This window comes from Meleagris gallopavo, chromosome 5, assembly GCF_000146605.3.
Source record: "Meleagris gallopavo isolate NT-WF06-2002-E0010 breed Aviagen turkey brand Nicholas breeding stock chromosome 5, Turkey_5.1, whole genome shotgun sequence".
NCBI lineage: Eukaryota > Metazoa > Chordata > Aves > Galliformes > Phasianidae > Meleagris > Meleagris gallopavo.
Genome location: NC_015015.2, coordinates 16625892 through 16641994, shown reverse-complemented (window position 1 = coordinate 16641994; position 16103 = coordinate 16625892). Strand labels below are relative to the sequence as shown.

The window sequence follows — 16103 nt, the reverse complement described above, 5'->3', positions numbered from 1 at the left end:
GCCTCCCGGCATGCTGAGCGCCGCGCCGGCCCTTTCTGTGGCGGCGCGATGGCGGCCCCGTCCCCAGGTTCGGACATGTTTGATGAGATCGTGATGGCCGATGACAGGTCGGGAGCCTTCGGGGGGCATGGCTCGGGGTCCTCCCGGCGGCAGGGAGGGAGGAAGCGCCGAACCTGGCCGCGATGGCGACGCGAAACGGAAAGGAAGGCGTATAGCCGTGCGTCTGTCCTTGCAGGTTTCACGGGGAGGGCTATCAGGAGGGGTACGCCGAGGGCAGCCAGGCGGGGGCTGCTGAGGGGCGGAGGTACGGCGCCCTGCATGGCGCCAAGATCGGCTCTGAGGTAAGGAGACGTGCTCAGGAATTGCAGTTCGTTGTGGGTTTTTGTTTTCTTCCTTTACAGAATGGTTCTAGCACAGGGATATATCGAATAAAATCCAGTATATTGGTAGCGTGAGCCCTGCGGGCTTCGTTCTAGGAGTGTTCCAGGCAGTCTGAACCTGCTGCTGACAGCACACAGAAAACTACAGTGGAATACTACTCTGTGGAATACAGAGGTTAAAACTGAATGTGCTGTCATAAGCTTCACTAGCCTTATGCAGTTCTAGTTGTGTTCTCTGAGGTGGTTGCTGTAACTCTATAATGCGATGGAAAACACAGCAGTGATAGCGGGGAAGTGAAGTCCCAGGCTGCAGCAAGTGAGGATATGCCCAAATGGAGCAGCCATGGGCACAAGAACAAAGGAAAACATCTGCTTACCTCAAGTAGACAGGGATCTCCAGCAAGATACCCTCACCTCCACCGCCAACCCTTAAATGAGGTCTGGGAAGGGGTGGATCCTGATTCCAACCCTTGTCATTTCAGCTGCATTGCATGCACCTGAGCTCCCCTGGGTTGGCCCTGCCTTCCCACCAGGTGCTCAATCACTGCTTCAGGCCATGACTTAGCATTTCTGCTGCATTTCCCTTCTCCCCACCCCAACTTCCATTCTATTCTCAGTATGGAGAATAATGCATGCTTACAAAACCCTATCAACTCTTACTGCTCTCGCACCACAGGTTCAGGTTTGCAAACCTGCGTCAGAGCTTCTTTACTTGTATTTTATTTCCCTGAAGGAGAGAATAAGAGACAAACAAGTTTGCTTGGAACATGTTGGTGATGGAGCACACGTTTACTTTTATAATCTGAGGTTATGTCTAAAGGCTCCCTGGACCATCTACTGTGGCTCAGCACAGGGAAGAAACAGGGAATGTTGGTTCTTACCCAAGTTATTTCCCAACCAGACAGTCCTGGTTGTCTCTATCACCCTCTTTCTTACTTCTAATACAGGCAGAATTTGTGGCTCAAACATTGCTACTGAAAGAACAGCAGCAGTGGTGTTAGTCCTGTATGAAACAAAAGCAGTAAATGCAAACTCTCAAAGGATAGCTATTATAAAACTTTAATCTGTACTTGACTATGATACAAAGATGAACAGTGCTTATTTTCCTACCAGTGTTACAGCTGTCCAGTCCCAAGATGACAGTTAAACAGCTTCTAAAACTGAATACTTTTATACAGTGTAGTCCTATATAGACTGCAATAGAGAAGTGCTCTAATCTACTGATACTGGGAGGTTCCAGAAGATTATCTGTTTACAGTCTCACTGTCATATTAAGTGAAAGAATGACTTAGGTTATCTTTGAACTGTCAGCCTATTGTCTGTCTTGAGGAGAATAATACTGATATAACAATGGCTTGCTTGCTTAAGAATTAAAACAAGATTACAGTTAAAAATATGCCTGTTTTCCAGCACGCCCGAGGTAATATTAGATACAGTGTGTGCTTGGGTTCAAGTGGAAGATTGATACTGCACCCATGTGGTAGTGCATCACTAATTATGCAGAGCAGACTGCTGCAAAGCATCCATGAGCCAGCACCCCCAGACCACAGCAACTTGGTGCTACATGAAGTGAACCTGATGGTGTCTCCACTTACCTGAGGTCTCCAAACAGCTTTGGTGCATGCAGATGAAATTGCCTCACTTTCTTTTTAGTTTGAGCATTTCTGGAGATGTCAGTTCCCAAGCACATGTATTTTAACAAACATAACTCCCAGAAGATTAGAGCTCCCAGATGTTCCCACTGTACTCAGATGAAGTTTGCAGGCTAAAGGAACTTCCAAGTCCAATTGTGCCTTGTAGATTTAAGTGGCAGGTGCATGCACAGATTGAAGTGGAATTTGGCAATAACTCATCAGTTTCATAAATTTTGTGGTTCAAAGCACACGTATCATTTTCTGAGCTTTTCAACGTAGAAATATATTTGTATATCTAATGACTTGTTTCCTTAAGAATAAGAGAATATAAAGCTTTACTTCTCTTTCACTACATAAATATTAAATATGTTGTTTTCTTTTCCCTCCATGACATTCTTAAAAATTCACAGATTGGCAGCTACCTTGGATTTGCACTGACCTGGCAGCATCTGCTCCCAAAATGTACAGATGAAAAGAACAGGTAGGGTTTTAAAAGTATAAGTCATATCCCTTTAATAGTTTTTTCAAGTTATGGTTTTGCCTCCTCTTCAGTTTAAAAAAGAGGCATCTGAAAAACAGAAGGGTGAGCAGATAGATGGTGTCTGGGGTGGCATTGCAGTCTGGACCATCTGATGCTGAAAAGAGGATAAGGGAACTTGGTTTTGTCAGCCTGAAAAGGAGAAGATGGAGATGCCTACATGTACAGCAAAAAAGGAAGTTCTAGAGATGCATTCCTTGCAGCAGCGCACAGTGGAAGAATAATTGATACTTATCACAAGTTGAAACAATTGATGTCCTAATTTGGCATAAAGAGAAGGTTCTTTCCAGCATGACCTCTTAAGTACTGGGACAGGTTGTCCCAGCTGAGGACAGAAGCCCCATCCTTGTGGTTTTCCACAATTTGGTTGGAGGTAGTCCTGAAGAACCTCACTGGGCTTCAAGGTTAGCCCTGCTTTGGGCGGAAGGCAGACTGAATAACTTCCAGGCACCCCTTTACAACCTGCTTCCCCCTTCCCCACTCCAACTTCCATTCTGTTCTCAGTATGGAGAATAATGCATGCTTACAAAACCCTAGCAACTCTTACTGCTCTTGCACCACAAATTCAAGTTTGCAAACCGGTGTCAGAGCTTCTTTAATTACTTAAAAGCTGTGAGAGCGTTCCAGGGGTGAGATATTAAAAGCTACACTTAAAATATTTTCACTTAAAAATAGTTTCTTTGTTATGAAAGTACTTAGACTGCACAGAATCAAACATACAGATTTCCTGCACTGCGTTTTTGTTGTTATTTATGTACCTAAAAGTAGTGTTTGTTATGATGCATCTTTTCTCATCACTACCCATCACCTGTGTGTTTTATGTTTGGTTAAACAGCTTTCTTAAGACTCAGAGGAACAGAGTAGATTGTGTTCCTTGAGGAAAAAACAAAATAAAACAAAACAAGCCAGAATATATTGGCCTATCTGAAGTCCTCTAGAAGCTGATAGAACTGGTGGCATTATTGTTTCAGCAACATTTTCTTCTGTAAAGTGCAGCATCCATGTGCTTCACGGCAGTTTGAAACTCCTAAATAGATTCATTTGAATAAAAACCTGGGCCCAAGTTCATTGTCTGAAAATTAAACGATAGTTCCAAAGGATGCTTTAACAGTAAAGTGATAGATGAATTTCATTAGTACTTTGAAACCTGAACATCTTAAATTTTAGTTTTCAGCAGTTTATTATTAAATAAATGGTTACATCTGCTGCACTTCTAGGTGCCCCTCTCTCTTTTTCTTACTTCTCTCTAGTTTTCTGTACATATGCAGATACATATGCTTCCAAATATTGATTATTACTTTCCTTTGGTAGAACTTAATGCTTTTTTTCTGACCAGTTTTGATTAATTTGAACAAAATGTCACCTTGCTTTCAGCTATCTCAATAGAATATATCTCAGTACATGTTCTGGTGAGCTTTCTTATTGCATTTGTTAAACACAGTCATCTAATTGGTAATTCTACGTTTCCTGACTAGATGTCTGTTTATGGGAGGTAAGTTAGAAGGAAAGCCTTACATTTGTCAGTTGTACCAAGCTTGGTTTCTGATGATGCCTTAAATACGTATGAGGCAATTTGAATGAAATAAAGACAGAGGGCTGGATTCTATGCTCTGAGTTATAAAATACAATTTTCATACTGACAGATGGAAAAGACTTCTATGGGAGGCTCATTGTTATTTACTATTTTTTCTGTTTGTTTGTTTTTTTTTTCAGTAAAAAAATAAGGGCTCTGGATTCATTAATAGGAATGATTCAGAAGTTCCCATATGGAGACCCCACTTACGAAAAGCTTCAAGATGATTTGGAAAAAATCAGAGGAAAGTTTAAGCAGGTTTGTAGGACTAAGTTGTTATTTTTAGCACAAAATAGTATTGCTTTCTGTAAATATTTCATCTCCTTTTGCAGTCATAGTAAAAATGCTTTGAGTTGAGAATTCCCTGAATGATAGCAAATGCAAAATAAAAGAATAAAATTAAACAAATGCAAAATTGAAACTACTATTTGATAGTGAATTACAAGCAGGATCAGAAGAATAGAAAAGGAGGAATTAGTAGTTTGGTTGAATTTCCTGCTGGAAAATGGACGCATCAAAGCACTCTCATGTATTCTTTTTTAGGTTTGTTCAATGCTAAACATTCGATCTGATTTTAGAGTCAGTACTGAAAGATCTTCACTTACATTTTGAATATAAAAGCTGAAGATAAACGTGGATGAAAAAAGACATATTAAAGAACAGATAACTGGAAAGCGTTTATTTGTTTTAAACAGAATCCAAGTAGCAAAGAGATGCGAAATATTAAAGTGGTAAAGAAAAAGCACAAAACATTTGATGGTTTCTTATATTTGTCGAAGTTGTTTTTTTTTTTTGTTAAATCTCAAGGCATTCTTTAGGATTATAGAAACACTGAAAACCTGTTAAATAGAAGTATTTGATTTACTCTTCATCAGCCTTTCTTTAAAAGGAAAATACATGGATATGCAAAGCTTTCTTATTTAAAGAATGTGTATTATTGTTTTAAAATCTACATATGTAGATCATCCATTTTACACAATGTGTAGGTTTTTTAGATGGAGATTGAATCAGTTGCCTACAGAGCTTGCAGTAGTGAACACCTCTGTGGATAGAAGGTAGAATACAAATGAAGTAAGAACGCAAATGAAGAAAGGTTAAGATACCAGTTCATAAAGTAGCTGCAACTCAGAGTGCAAATCTTGTGATTTTTTCCTAGGCTGGTTTTGCAGACTTATCCAAACATCACAAACCAGGAACAAATAGACCCAAACCCTAGCAATTTAAGTTATCAGTAATAGAAACGTGGCTACTAGAAGAGTTTTGAAGTTGCTACTTGTTCTGCTCACAAAGAAGCAAAATTGCTTTTGACAGATCCTTAGCAATATTAGGCAAAGAACCCACAGATACACCAACAGTCACATGCAGAAAAAAAAGAGTTGAACTCACCCTGCTGGTGAAGGGAAGCTCTGAGGAAGCAGCCAAGGCCCAAAAGATGGCTCTCCCTTCAGAGTCTGGCTCTTATATGAGCCCGGGGTGGCTCCACCCTGGGTCCACTCCTTCTGGTCACATGGGGAGCACAGGTGCAGCTTAAATTTTTTAAAACGTTTACTGTGCATTTGCATCTGGGATGCAAGGGCATCTGTTTTGCTTTTTTACTGTAATTCTGGACTAAAAAGATAAAAATATTTTGTTGAATGTATACCTGCGTGCATATGTATTGACTTCATCTCAAAATCATCTTTTATTTTTGTCTGATTCCTGAGTATACGAATATGTCAATATCAGCTGCCTTTCTTAATAGTTACTTACAGTGTACATATGTAAATATGTAAGTGTTCAAACAGCTTTGATGTACATACTGCCAGAGCCATCTAGTGGAGAAGGTTTTTATACTGTTTAAAAATAGCCTATAAGTAGTGCTTCTTGTAATAGTTCACAAGTATTTATTAAGATGAAGTTGTTCAAATAGTGCAGAATATATGTATGCATGATGCAGCTCTTCTAATGATGTGGTGAATGCCTTTGAAATAAAGTAGTATTGAGGTAGGATTTATTTGTAGCTTGTTTCTTTATTTCAGACTTTGGAAGTGACATGACAGCATTGCTGGTATCTTCATTTAGGGCAGCTGAAGTATGGCTTTTGTTATGCAACTTAGACCAGTGGGCAACGTGAACAAGCTCCAGTGTGTGAGCACCTGAGACATTAGCAGAAAAGAAGAACATACCATATAACCTCAATAAATAAATAGACATATAACGGGTCATTTACCAGAGAAATGTAATTTCATTTTATATTCCCCTGAGAGAAAGCCAAATTTGAAAAAGCTGTCTCAGGATCCACAAATTAACACATTTTTTACAAATCATGTTATTTTGCTTCAAAGCAATGAAAGTGTGCTAATATTTAGCTGTGATTGACTCAGTGTTTTTTTGCTGAAAACTAGATACTGTATTTTAAGTAAGTGTCCTCCTTCCCCCCAAGCTGATCTGGTATCAGAAAGGCAGTTTATTGCTCTTCTGAATGATGTACAATGAGAAGTAAACACTGGATGTCTAAGTGTTCAACTTTGAACATGTGATCTTTTCTGGAATCTTTGTACCTGGCTTGCAAAAATGTGCAGAAAGACTGGGAAAGAGATGTGAGAGCTCAAAGTATCTGTGGTGCATTTGATGACTAGAAGTGCATGCTATGTAAGCGACGTGCTAAGTGCTTCTCTAGAGATTGTATTGAATACAGAATTCATTTCGCTGTCTTGAGAAAAGGGATCCTTGGAGATCAGTCACTTAACACCTTATTTTTAAATCTCATGGCTGTATTTCTGCTATTGCTTTACTATCATCTTCTAATAAAATCTGTGTTTTAATATAAATTGCTAACATAAATATGAATGACTGTAGCATCTCTGACTTCAAACTGGGGTATGCCAGCTTTAGGTCTTAACTTAGCTACAGGTGTGTGCACATCTGTATTTTTCTGATTATCTTTTATGTGGGCATGATAATTTGTATTAAATGTGCTACAGTTAATAGTTCTGCTGGATATGTAATCATACACTTCTTCAGTGCAAACTTTTAAAAATATCTTCTGTAACAGAGTTGTGGATTAGGGTTTCTTGTGACCTTCAGGATTTTAATGCTAGTCTCCACAGCACAGAGGGGTTTTTTTTTATGCCTTAGTGACAACTAAGGAGTTAAAGACCAGATTACATGATGAATATCGTTTTGTCTTAATCAGCGTGACTCCTTGCAAACAGTCTTGCATTTTAATTACTTGAATTCATCAGGATGTGCTACTTAGTGACATCAAAAGTGGCTAGGAGTACCTGGCTTTTTACATGCTTCTACTTTCAGTTGCATTTCTCAGAGGAGAAACCTAGGAAATGAAGAACATAAGAGTTAGCAAAAACCTGTGAAAGATACATCCTTAAGTCAACTACAGTGTTATTAAAAAAAAAAAGTCATTAATATTCGTGATAATTTTGAGCCAGGGTACTCAAAAGACCAATTGGTTTCATGAGACATAGGGCATATGTTTTTCTCTTCTTTTGATGCCTGTCTTGCAAACACCTTTCTTAAATCTGTAAGAAATTAATGAAAAACTCTTATGGAAGGTTTCATTAGCAGCCTGGTTACTCATCTTGTCAGGACCCTGGTGGAAGCAGGCTTTAAACTGTAATTAAGGACTATCAGAAGATCTGTGTGTGGATCTAAGATGATCTGATGCTGAATAAAGCATCTGTGAAACAGTACTCAGACATTTTCTGGTCTCAGCAACTGACTGCACAACTTCAGGATTGCTTTAAGGTCTGGGAGGGAAGGATGCAGAAAAATGCAGTCCTGTAGACTACAATATCAGTTATTAATAAACTAGGACAGAGATCACGGCTCTGCAGTCATAGTGGTTTAAGTTTTCCTGGAGATACTTGATCTGATAAAAACAAGTAGCATGGAAGGTTTCTGCCAAAAATACTGAAGTTACTAAGACTCACAGCAATGCATTTTAACATGTTCTTATTCACTACCCCTAGTTATGCTCAGTAGTTAGGGAGGAACGCTTGAAATATTTAACTCTTAATTTTCTGACTTGCTGGGGCTGTGTTCTGGCTTGTTTTGTTTCTTTGTGGACTTAACTCAAGGTGTTGAGCATACATCTTTCATTTTAAGAGTGAATGCAAAGCTAATTACTGCTAGTGTATTAAAGTCATTTCAGTTGAGAAGACTTATTTTCATTTCTAAATTAAAAGAGTACAAGAAACGGTGAGTTTTGAGGCATCAACAAGGAAAGATAAGCTCATCTCTGACTACAGTGAATTAATTCCCTGCAGAATTCCATTCTGATTTCAGTGTTGTCTTACAGCCATGGGGTCATTAGCTGCTAATCCCAAATCAGTCATTACTAGTACACGTAAACTGACTTTGTCGGTTATCTGTGACATTGTACTACATCAACACAGTAAGAGTTCTTTACTGAGACTGCATTTCTATACAGATTTTCAAAAAGAACTTAGAGAAGGAGGACAAAAAAAAAACAGGATAGCGTTCTACTCACAAAGAAGCAAAATCACTCTGGTGGGTTCTTAGCAATACTTGCAAGTACCCCAATAGTCACGTACAAGAAGAAGAGCTGAATTCATCCAACTGAATCTCTGGCTATACAGCAGCCCTTCTCAAGAAGCAGCCGAGGCCCAAGAGATGTTCTCCCTTTAGCAGCTGGCCCTTACTTGAGATCAGAGGGGCTCCACCCTTGGTCCACACCTTCTGGTCATGCGGGGAGCACAGGTGCCAACAATTTGCCTGTGCCCCCTGGGCCAGCCACACCTCTTCACCAGGTGCTCAGTCACCAGTTCAAGCTGTGACTAACAGTTCTACAGATGGAGATTAAAACCTTCGAGTTAAATTCATTATTAAAATGCTTGTTCCACCTTCATTAAACAAGTACAGTTCCATTAGATTTGCCATGAACTGTCATGTGAATGGGATCAAGTTCAGCTCTGAAGAAATACCTGTAATTAACAGAAAATTGTGAAATCAGGGAAAACAAACGTGCATATGCAGTTGTTCCCTCAGAAAGCAGTACAGGAGAATCCTATTATGTTTTCCCAAAACAAGGTTACTGTAACTTGTATTTGAATTTGTAAGGAAAGCCTGACATCCCAGTTTGGTTCTGTGACTTTTTGATCTGATTGCTATTGAGGTATAAAATAGAAAAGCAGTAGTGTTTCCTATCCTGTACATAGAACCTGTGCAATCTCATTTTGCCAGCTTCCTGGAAATGCACCATTTAGAGGAAGAGTGAGTCAAGCACCCATTTTGGTTTGTCCTTAGGGTTTCTAGAAAGGTAGCACACTTCTATTGATTATTTTAGAGTATGGATTAGAAATCTTGAGATAGAATTGTGAGCTTTAATTTTTCGGTAGTTCAGTATGAACGTGTATGAACAAATGCTTTGTTTTGGAAGACGTGGAAGAATTTGAGCCCTTGGGTGTATTCATGAAAGTTTATTTACACTTTGGCTGTAAATAGTTTCTCTCATTGAAACAAACCAAGATCCCTCATTCAGAAGTATGCCTGCATCTTCTTGCTCCCCAGTGCTTTAGCTTTAGAACTTATATTCTTTTAAGACAACTTACCCACATTAAGAGGTCACATAATGTGAATTTGGAAAGTTTGAAATCCATAAATCCTATCCTGTTCACATCTTTTTGTTCTTTGTGCATCTATACACATTTTGAATACATTCTGAATTGACTCTTGTGTTTCTAAAAATCATGCAACTAAAGTCCTGGATCTAATACTGATTATTTATTATTTACTTACAATCTGCAAAAGCTTTGGCTTCTATTAAATACAGCCTTCTGTTTCAAGATCTGGTTTAACAATTTCAGTTTTCAAGTTTTGTTCTTCAATAAAAGCAGGTACCTTCCTCCTTGGTGGCCTGCTTTAATATCTGTAGTTTTTTTTATCATGTCCTGTAATTACAGTGTTGAATGTTTGAGAGGAATTGTCTATACTAATAAGTGGCATTTTCTGGAGGTAAAGTGGGCACTCAACTGAAGGTAGAGCTCCTCATCAGGGTCATTATTTTCTTAATCAGTATCTGCACTGCTAGCAATGTGAAGCACTAAATACTACCAAGTACTGGTGTTTGCAGGTCTAATGATCTTAAGGATATAGTTTGAAAGATTCTGAAATACTACAATTAGCTGAAGTCCATCTGGATTGGAATCATTATTTCCAAGGGCACACCAGAGGAGGTTGTAACAAAGCAGGATCAGGCATGTATGTGTGTGTGATGAGTCCCATCAAGATCTTCTTAAAGAGAAAGGCTTTGGTTTCAAATGAAAATTGTAATTCTTCATATTCTTGGTACAGTGCAGTGTGAATATTAATGCCTTTGAAATATTATTACCCTTTGCAGTTTCTCATGGCAACTTCTTCTGGACTAATTACAGCCTAAAACTTCAGCTTTCATAGTTGGACAAGTAACTATGAAGATTTTCATTTTACATTCTGTCCCAAGTGTGGTTGTTTTGTTTTTTTAATGGACAGAGTTATGTCTGTGGACATTATCAGGGAGATATCACCAGCGAAGATGGAGATCTTGGAGAGATGAAATGAGTGTTGTGGTCAAGCTGCAACTTTTGGTGTCTAAAATTGACTTGTAAAGACTAACTAGAGCAATCTTGTGCTGAGGCTCTTCACTGTAGTTAATTCATCTGGAACTAACGTGACTATCACTGGCACTGCACTGAATATTCCTGCCTTAATCACAGGACTGTTTATTCCTTAAGTGTATTATATTCTTACAGCATTTCTCACCCTAGGATTCTTTAAGTAAAATATTTAAGTCAACTCTTGAGTAGCATATAGCTCTACCAAATGATGTAATGTTCTGCAGAAGGAGATGTGGTCACTATGTTTGTCTGAGACATAACCAAAATACAAGACTTTGGAGATCTTCATTAATGTAAAGCAGTACCCATTCATTCTCATATAAAATATGTGAAAGCTATAGAAAGTGCCAGTTGAATCTGAAGTGGCTTGCTGTACAGTATTGTTTTTCATATATATATATGTAATTAGCCAATTCCACAATCCATCCTTCCTTCCTTCCTTCCTTCCTTCCTTCCTTCCTTCCTTCCCTCCTTCCCTCCTTCCCTGTCATAGCAAAATAGCATACATATAGTTTCTGAATAGGTACAAGAAATAGCATTTAGCTTTTCTATTGCAACATCAGAATGTGCCTGTAGTGCAGAATATGTATGGATGGCATCTGGAATAGTGGAATACTGTCTGAAAGAATTAAACTGCTATTTGTTTATAATAAAATTATGGAGTTTACTTTCAGCAAAAGTCCTGTTTTGGCAGGAAGAGGATTGGTTATTCAGTTTCTGCATCTCAGCTCTGCGCTAAGCGGAGTCAGCATCAGGATTTGTCACTGTCTTCTTCCTTGCTGATTGCTTAGCGGCACGATTTGCTGCTTTCTATCCATGTAATGTTTAGCTGCAATTTGTAGCTTTCAGCTTCTTCAGGATTCTGTGGAATAATCGACACCGCTTGGAATCTTGATTGTAGGAACTGTGAGTCAGCAACCCTTTAATTTTTTTAGTTGCAGCTATTGTTCCAGCAGCAAGCTTTACTGCTATTGTCCACTGTTTGTCCAGCTCACGTTTACTGGACTGTGGGAACGGATTAGGGTTTCATGGCTTTTTTTTCCTTCTTGCATAAACTCTTGATCAAAGACATTCCTTGGATGACAAAACACTGTATACTGTGTCACACAGTCCTGACCAGACTGCACGAACAGTAGTTTAAAAACACATGCCCACATTGTTCTCTGAACTGGCTTTTTTTTTTTTTGGTAGTATAGTGTATGTGCAGACACTGAATTTTTGAGACCCCACTTACCTTCTTAAAAAAAAGTACGGAATCTATTGTTAATAAGCACTTAATAGTCTCTGGAATACAAGTAGAAACAAATGAATATTTGAGACTCAGAGCTATAGTAGTATGTAACTTAGAATACATAATAATATGTAATTCTTAAAGGAAATCTAGAGACTGTGTTTGCAGTGTATTTTCTTGAGAGCACCCTTGGTTGTGGCAGTTATTCAAGCACCTTGTAACCTTAAAACCATATTAAACTTACAGCATCACTTTGCGTCATATCTGGGACAGCTGAGTGAAATGGAGAATGAATTATTTGGGCACAGCTTGGGAATTTGTAAACCACCTTAACCATAAGTACGTTATAATTATATGTCATGATGTTAGAAGTTGTCTTATGCAATAACGTGGGGACAGACTGCTCAAGCAATCCAGTAGCATCAGTGGTTTGAGAAATAATGAGAGAAATCGTGTTAGAGAAAAATCTGGAGAGACATTTACAAGGAGCTGTACTTGTGATTTGCCCGGAATTCTCAGGTGAACAGTTTAAACTATATTGTCCATAAAGGAGGAGCTTGTCTGATTCTTAGCAGTCCAAGGGCTTCCATGAAAAGAAAAGCCAGGATTAATACGCATCTGATAAACACATTGTGTAAAAGAAGCAAAGTGGTCCCAGTGAGTGACTGAAACAGCTATATATAAAGTCAAAAGTATAAAGTAAAAAACGAAATAAATGTGTTTATAAGAAATAATGTTTATTTTATAGAAAATAACTGCTGATTTCTTCTGGAAAGCTTGGGGAGTAAATTTGCTGGAGAGCTGTTCTTCGTAATTAATGTCGCCAGCAACCAAATGTAAAGAACGATGGCCCGTGTGTGCTGAAGGAGCAAAAAAGCTGTTCAAAAGTAATACCGTGTATTCAAAACAACCTATAGTGATAAAATCTAATAAAAGGAGAAATAAAACATCAAAAAGCTCAATTGTCTGTTTCAGACAGTTTACCATCAGAGCAGTGACTTAGGACACCGGGTCACTCGTTCAGTGCTGGCTCAGGCAAGCTGTCGTAATGCTCTAGTGGTGGCCTAGTGGCCTTTGTTAAATGGTTTGCTCATCTCAGCCCAACTCCTTAGCTGTCACAGGAGACCAAGCATTTAATGGCATATAGCATCTGGATGGATGTAGACAAGTGCCACAGGTACTCACCTATGATGGGTGAAATAAAAAAGCCACACTACTACAGCAACATATCATCCAAAATTTATTTGCTCAGGTTGAGAACGGTGAGTAGATAGTGATTTCTGTTCTGTGAGTCACATGCACTCACATACAAATTGAAGCCCTAGGCCTTCACTGCTCACCCCAACCACGTTTGTTACCACATATGACTTAAGCAACATTTGCTTAAGTTCATGTTTTGCTTCTTTGTTTCGCAGTTCATGCCAGGTCAGTCAGAGATGAGCAGATGTAATCAAGGTCTGATATGAGTGGGCAGCCTTTGGCTTTCAGGTAGGCCTCACCATATGGCAGACATTTTAGTCGGGAATGTCGTGCTGTAGCTGTGCCCTAATCTGTACTTCGAATATGACAGGAGTGTAACTTTCTATTTGTCTTGAAGTGAATGTGCAGGCTTGGTGTTCTGTTTTGAGATGGGTTGCTACACTGAGACAGGTTCTTTACCTGAAATAAAAATTAAGTGTTGCATTTCTTCAGAGAGATTATAAATGAAAAGGTAGCATAAGCCATAAGTAAAATGAGAACAGAGATGAAATCCACACAAATGGATTATTTTTTTCATACAGTGTAAGTGAGAAGACTTCTAGCAGCACTAAATACAACCTCCAGAACCCAGAGAGGGAGCTTGGAAAGGTAAAAGCTGTTGTTGGAACTGATCTGTGTGTAGTAGTTATTGCTCCCCAAAAAATAGGGGCTGTTCTGGTAGGAATTGATCCTCTGCAGAGTGTTGGTTTTTATATTCAGGAGTTGGCTGGAAATGCTGTGCACAGTCTGGGCCCTAGAAGCTGTCCCTGTACTGCGGGGTGGTGCTTCCACAGCAGCAAAGCCCATGCAGAGTTCAGATGCTGCACTGTGTGCCTTGTTTGTGGTACACTGAAAGCACCCAGTCTTTCTGCCAGCAGTTTTCTCTTTAAGTGAGAGAATTCGTAAAAATTGTGGCTGGAAATATTTAGCAGTTTCTTAGTATGGCTGTGCAGGTGCTAATGGGATCGCTGAGAAACTGTTTGGTTTTCTTATCAGATTTCTAAAAAAGCAAAAAGAGAACTTCTACCTTGCTCCTTGAGCCTAAAGAGCAAAATCATAAGTCTGGCAAGCCTTACGTTAGCAGTGCAATCCAGTTAATAAATACGCAATCATTGTTTGATCTTAATATTGTGGGGAACTCAAAAGCTAAATGGGAATGTTTGCCGTGCCACTGCAATTACCTGTGTCAGTTATATTGCTGGGATCATAAAATCACCATGTTTGTCTGAAAAAGATACATTTCCCATTAAGAGATGTTGGTGGGATTTCACTGAAATGCCATCATTTGTAGCTTTACTACCTTTGTCCCACTGTAGCTTTTCAGTGACACTACTAGGAATCTTACCAGAGCATCTAGCCCACCTTCTTGGGTCATTCCTGTGGCTCTCCTGAAACAGTAGCTTCTCTCTCTCCTTTATCTGGAGTTTTCCATCCCTTTAAATGCCAAGTATGCTTCCACATACGTGGATTTCCAGTTTCTGCATTTAATGGACCATGCTTATTCTTTAATAAAGAATGTGTGATGTTAATATTCATAAAAGATACAAGTTTGCCAGTCTGAATTCAGCAATGGAATTGGAGTTTTTAGAGATCTTTTGGAGGTTTTCTGTGTACGCTTCTCCATCTGATGTAATAAAGTATTTTCCTTTTAATGAGCAAGAGTGCAGCCTAGCTGAATGTGCATATTTTTTACAGCCTATAGTAAATTGTTTTTCTTGCTACATTCTTGTCATCCTGCCCTTTTCAATGTGAATAATACATTTGAATTTAGTAGGCTGCATTCAGAAATGATGCTTAAGAGAAAGAAAATGCAAATAGCAGAACTGACAGTGAGGGCTTAAACCTGTTAAAAGTCACAGAATATCTGTTTTTAATAGTGTAAAACGTCATAGAAAAGGCAAAAACCACTTAACATGTTCAACAGAAAGCAGATAGAAATTTCTCATTGCTTCCCCCCCCCTTCCCCCCAGCAAAAAGCTGTTTGTCTCAAATCAGGATCATAAGTATGTCCTCAAACTCAAAACGTATGAGTAAATGAACTAGGACAGACTGATTCTGCACTAGTGTGTAACAGTTGTCAGCAGCTTTCATTGTAGCCTCCTTTGCAGTAGTTATTGCATAGAAAAGGTTGTGACGTGCAGTTTAATCACTGGGAAGCTCATAAAGCAGATACCAGACTTGTCATCCTGGGAGACTTGACATTTCACATGAGTTGATACTTCTAATGCGGTACTGACATCACGTTCTCCTTTCATTCTCAATAGTCAGCATATAGATTAGAAGCGTGATCGTTCTCCACAAAGAATAATTTGCTTTTTTGATGCTGCTGTGCCCAGCTCTTGCAATTGACAACACGCATCCTGTTTTCAGAGAGGCACCTTGGAGAAGGAATTGGCGAACAGGTTTTTCTCATTTTGTAATCGTACCTCATTACTGTTGTATTTCCTTCTCGAGTCCAGTTCTTTTTTGTGTATCTTAGCAGGCTTTTAATTTTTTCTGTATTAATTCCGCATTCTCTCTGATACCAGTAACCAGCAAAAGCTTTGCAGGAGGTGGAGGGAAGGAAGAGACTGCTGATTTTGTCTGTTTTTAAAACAAACCATTTCTGTAAATGCGTTGCCAGGCACAAAACCATACACTGACCAACACTGACAAGCATAATTGAGTGCCAGTCACCTGCCCACTTCTAAGAACACCTGCTTTCCTAAAGCAGGGATAAGAATGTTAGCGTTGCAATTGTTAAAGCCCAGTCAGAATGAGAGTGGCGTGGCTTATTTATTACATGACATAGTTGCTACCATTCTGCATGTGTGAAAGTAATAAAATGACACAACAAGCAGGCACTGGGTTTTACCAATTTTATTTCTAGACTTTAGTGTTGGTTTTTTTTTTTT

General features: G+C 39.0%; 1 protein-coding gene across 13 annotated transcripts in view; it reads left to right on the top strand.

Moving 5' to 3' along the window:
* Nucleotides 1-6: 6 nt before the first annotated feature.
* Nucleotides 7-16103, top strand: part of LTO1 (LTO1 maturation factor of ABCE1) — a 26261-nt gene continuing 10164 nt past the window's right edge. For 6 of the 13 annotated variants that reach the window (XR_793610.3, XR_004159870.1, XM_031553479.1 and 3 more), the window contains exons 1-4: nt 7-107; nt 236-341; nt 2425-2495; nt 4266-4383. Coding sequence is in view for 11 of the 13 variants with exons in the window: in XM_031553479.1 (XP_031409339.1) it covers nt 49-107; nt 236-341; nt 2425-2495; nt 4266-4383 (354 nt within the window). In the remaining 2 variants the exon portion in view is untranslated. The other 7 variants (XM_031553483.1, XM_031553482.1, XM_031553480.1 and 4 more) reach the window with 7 other exon arrangements.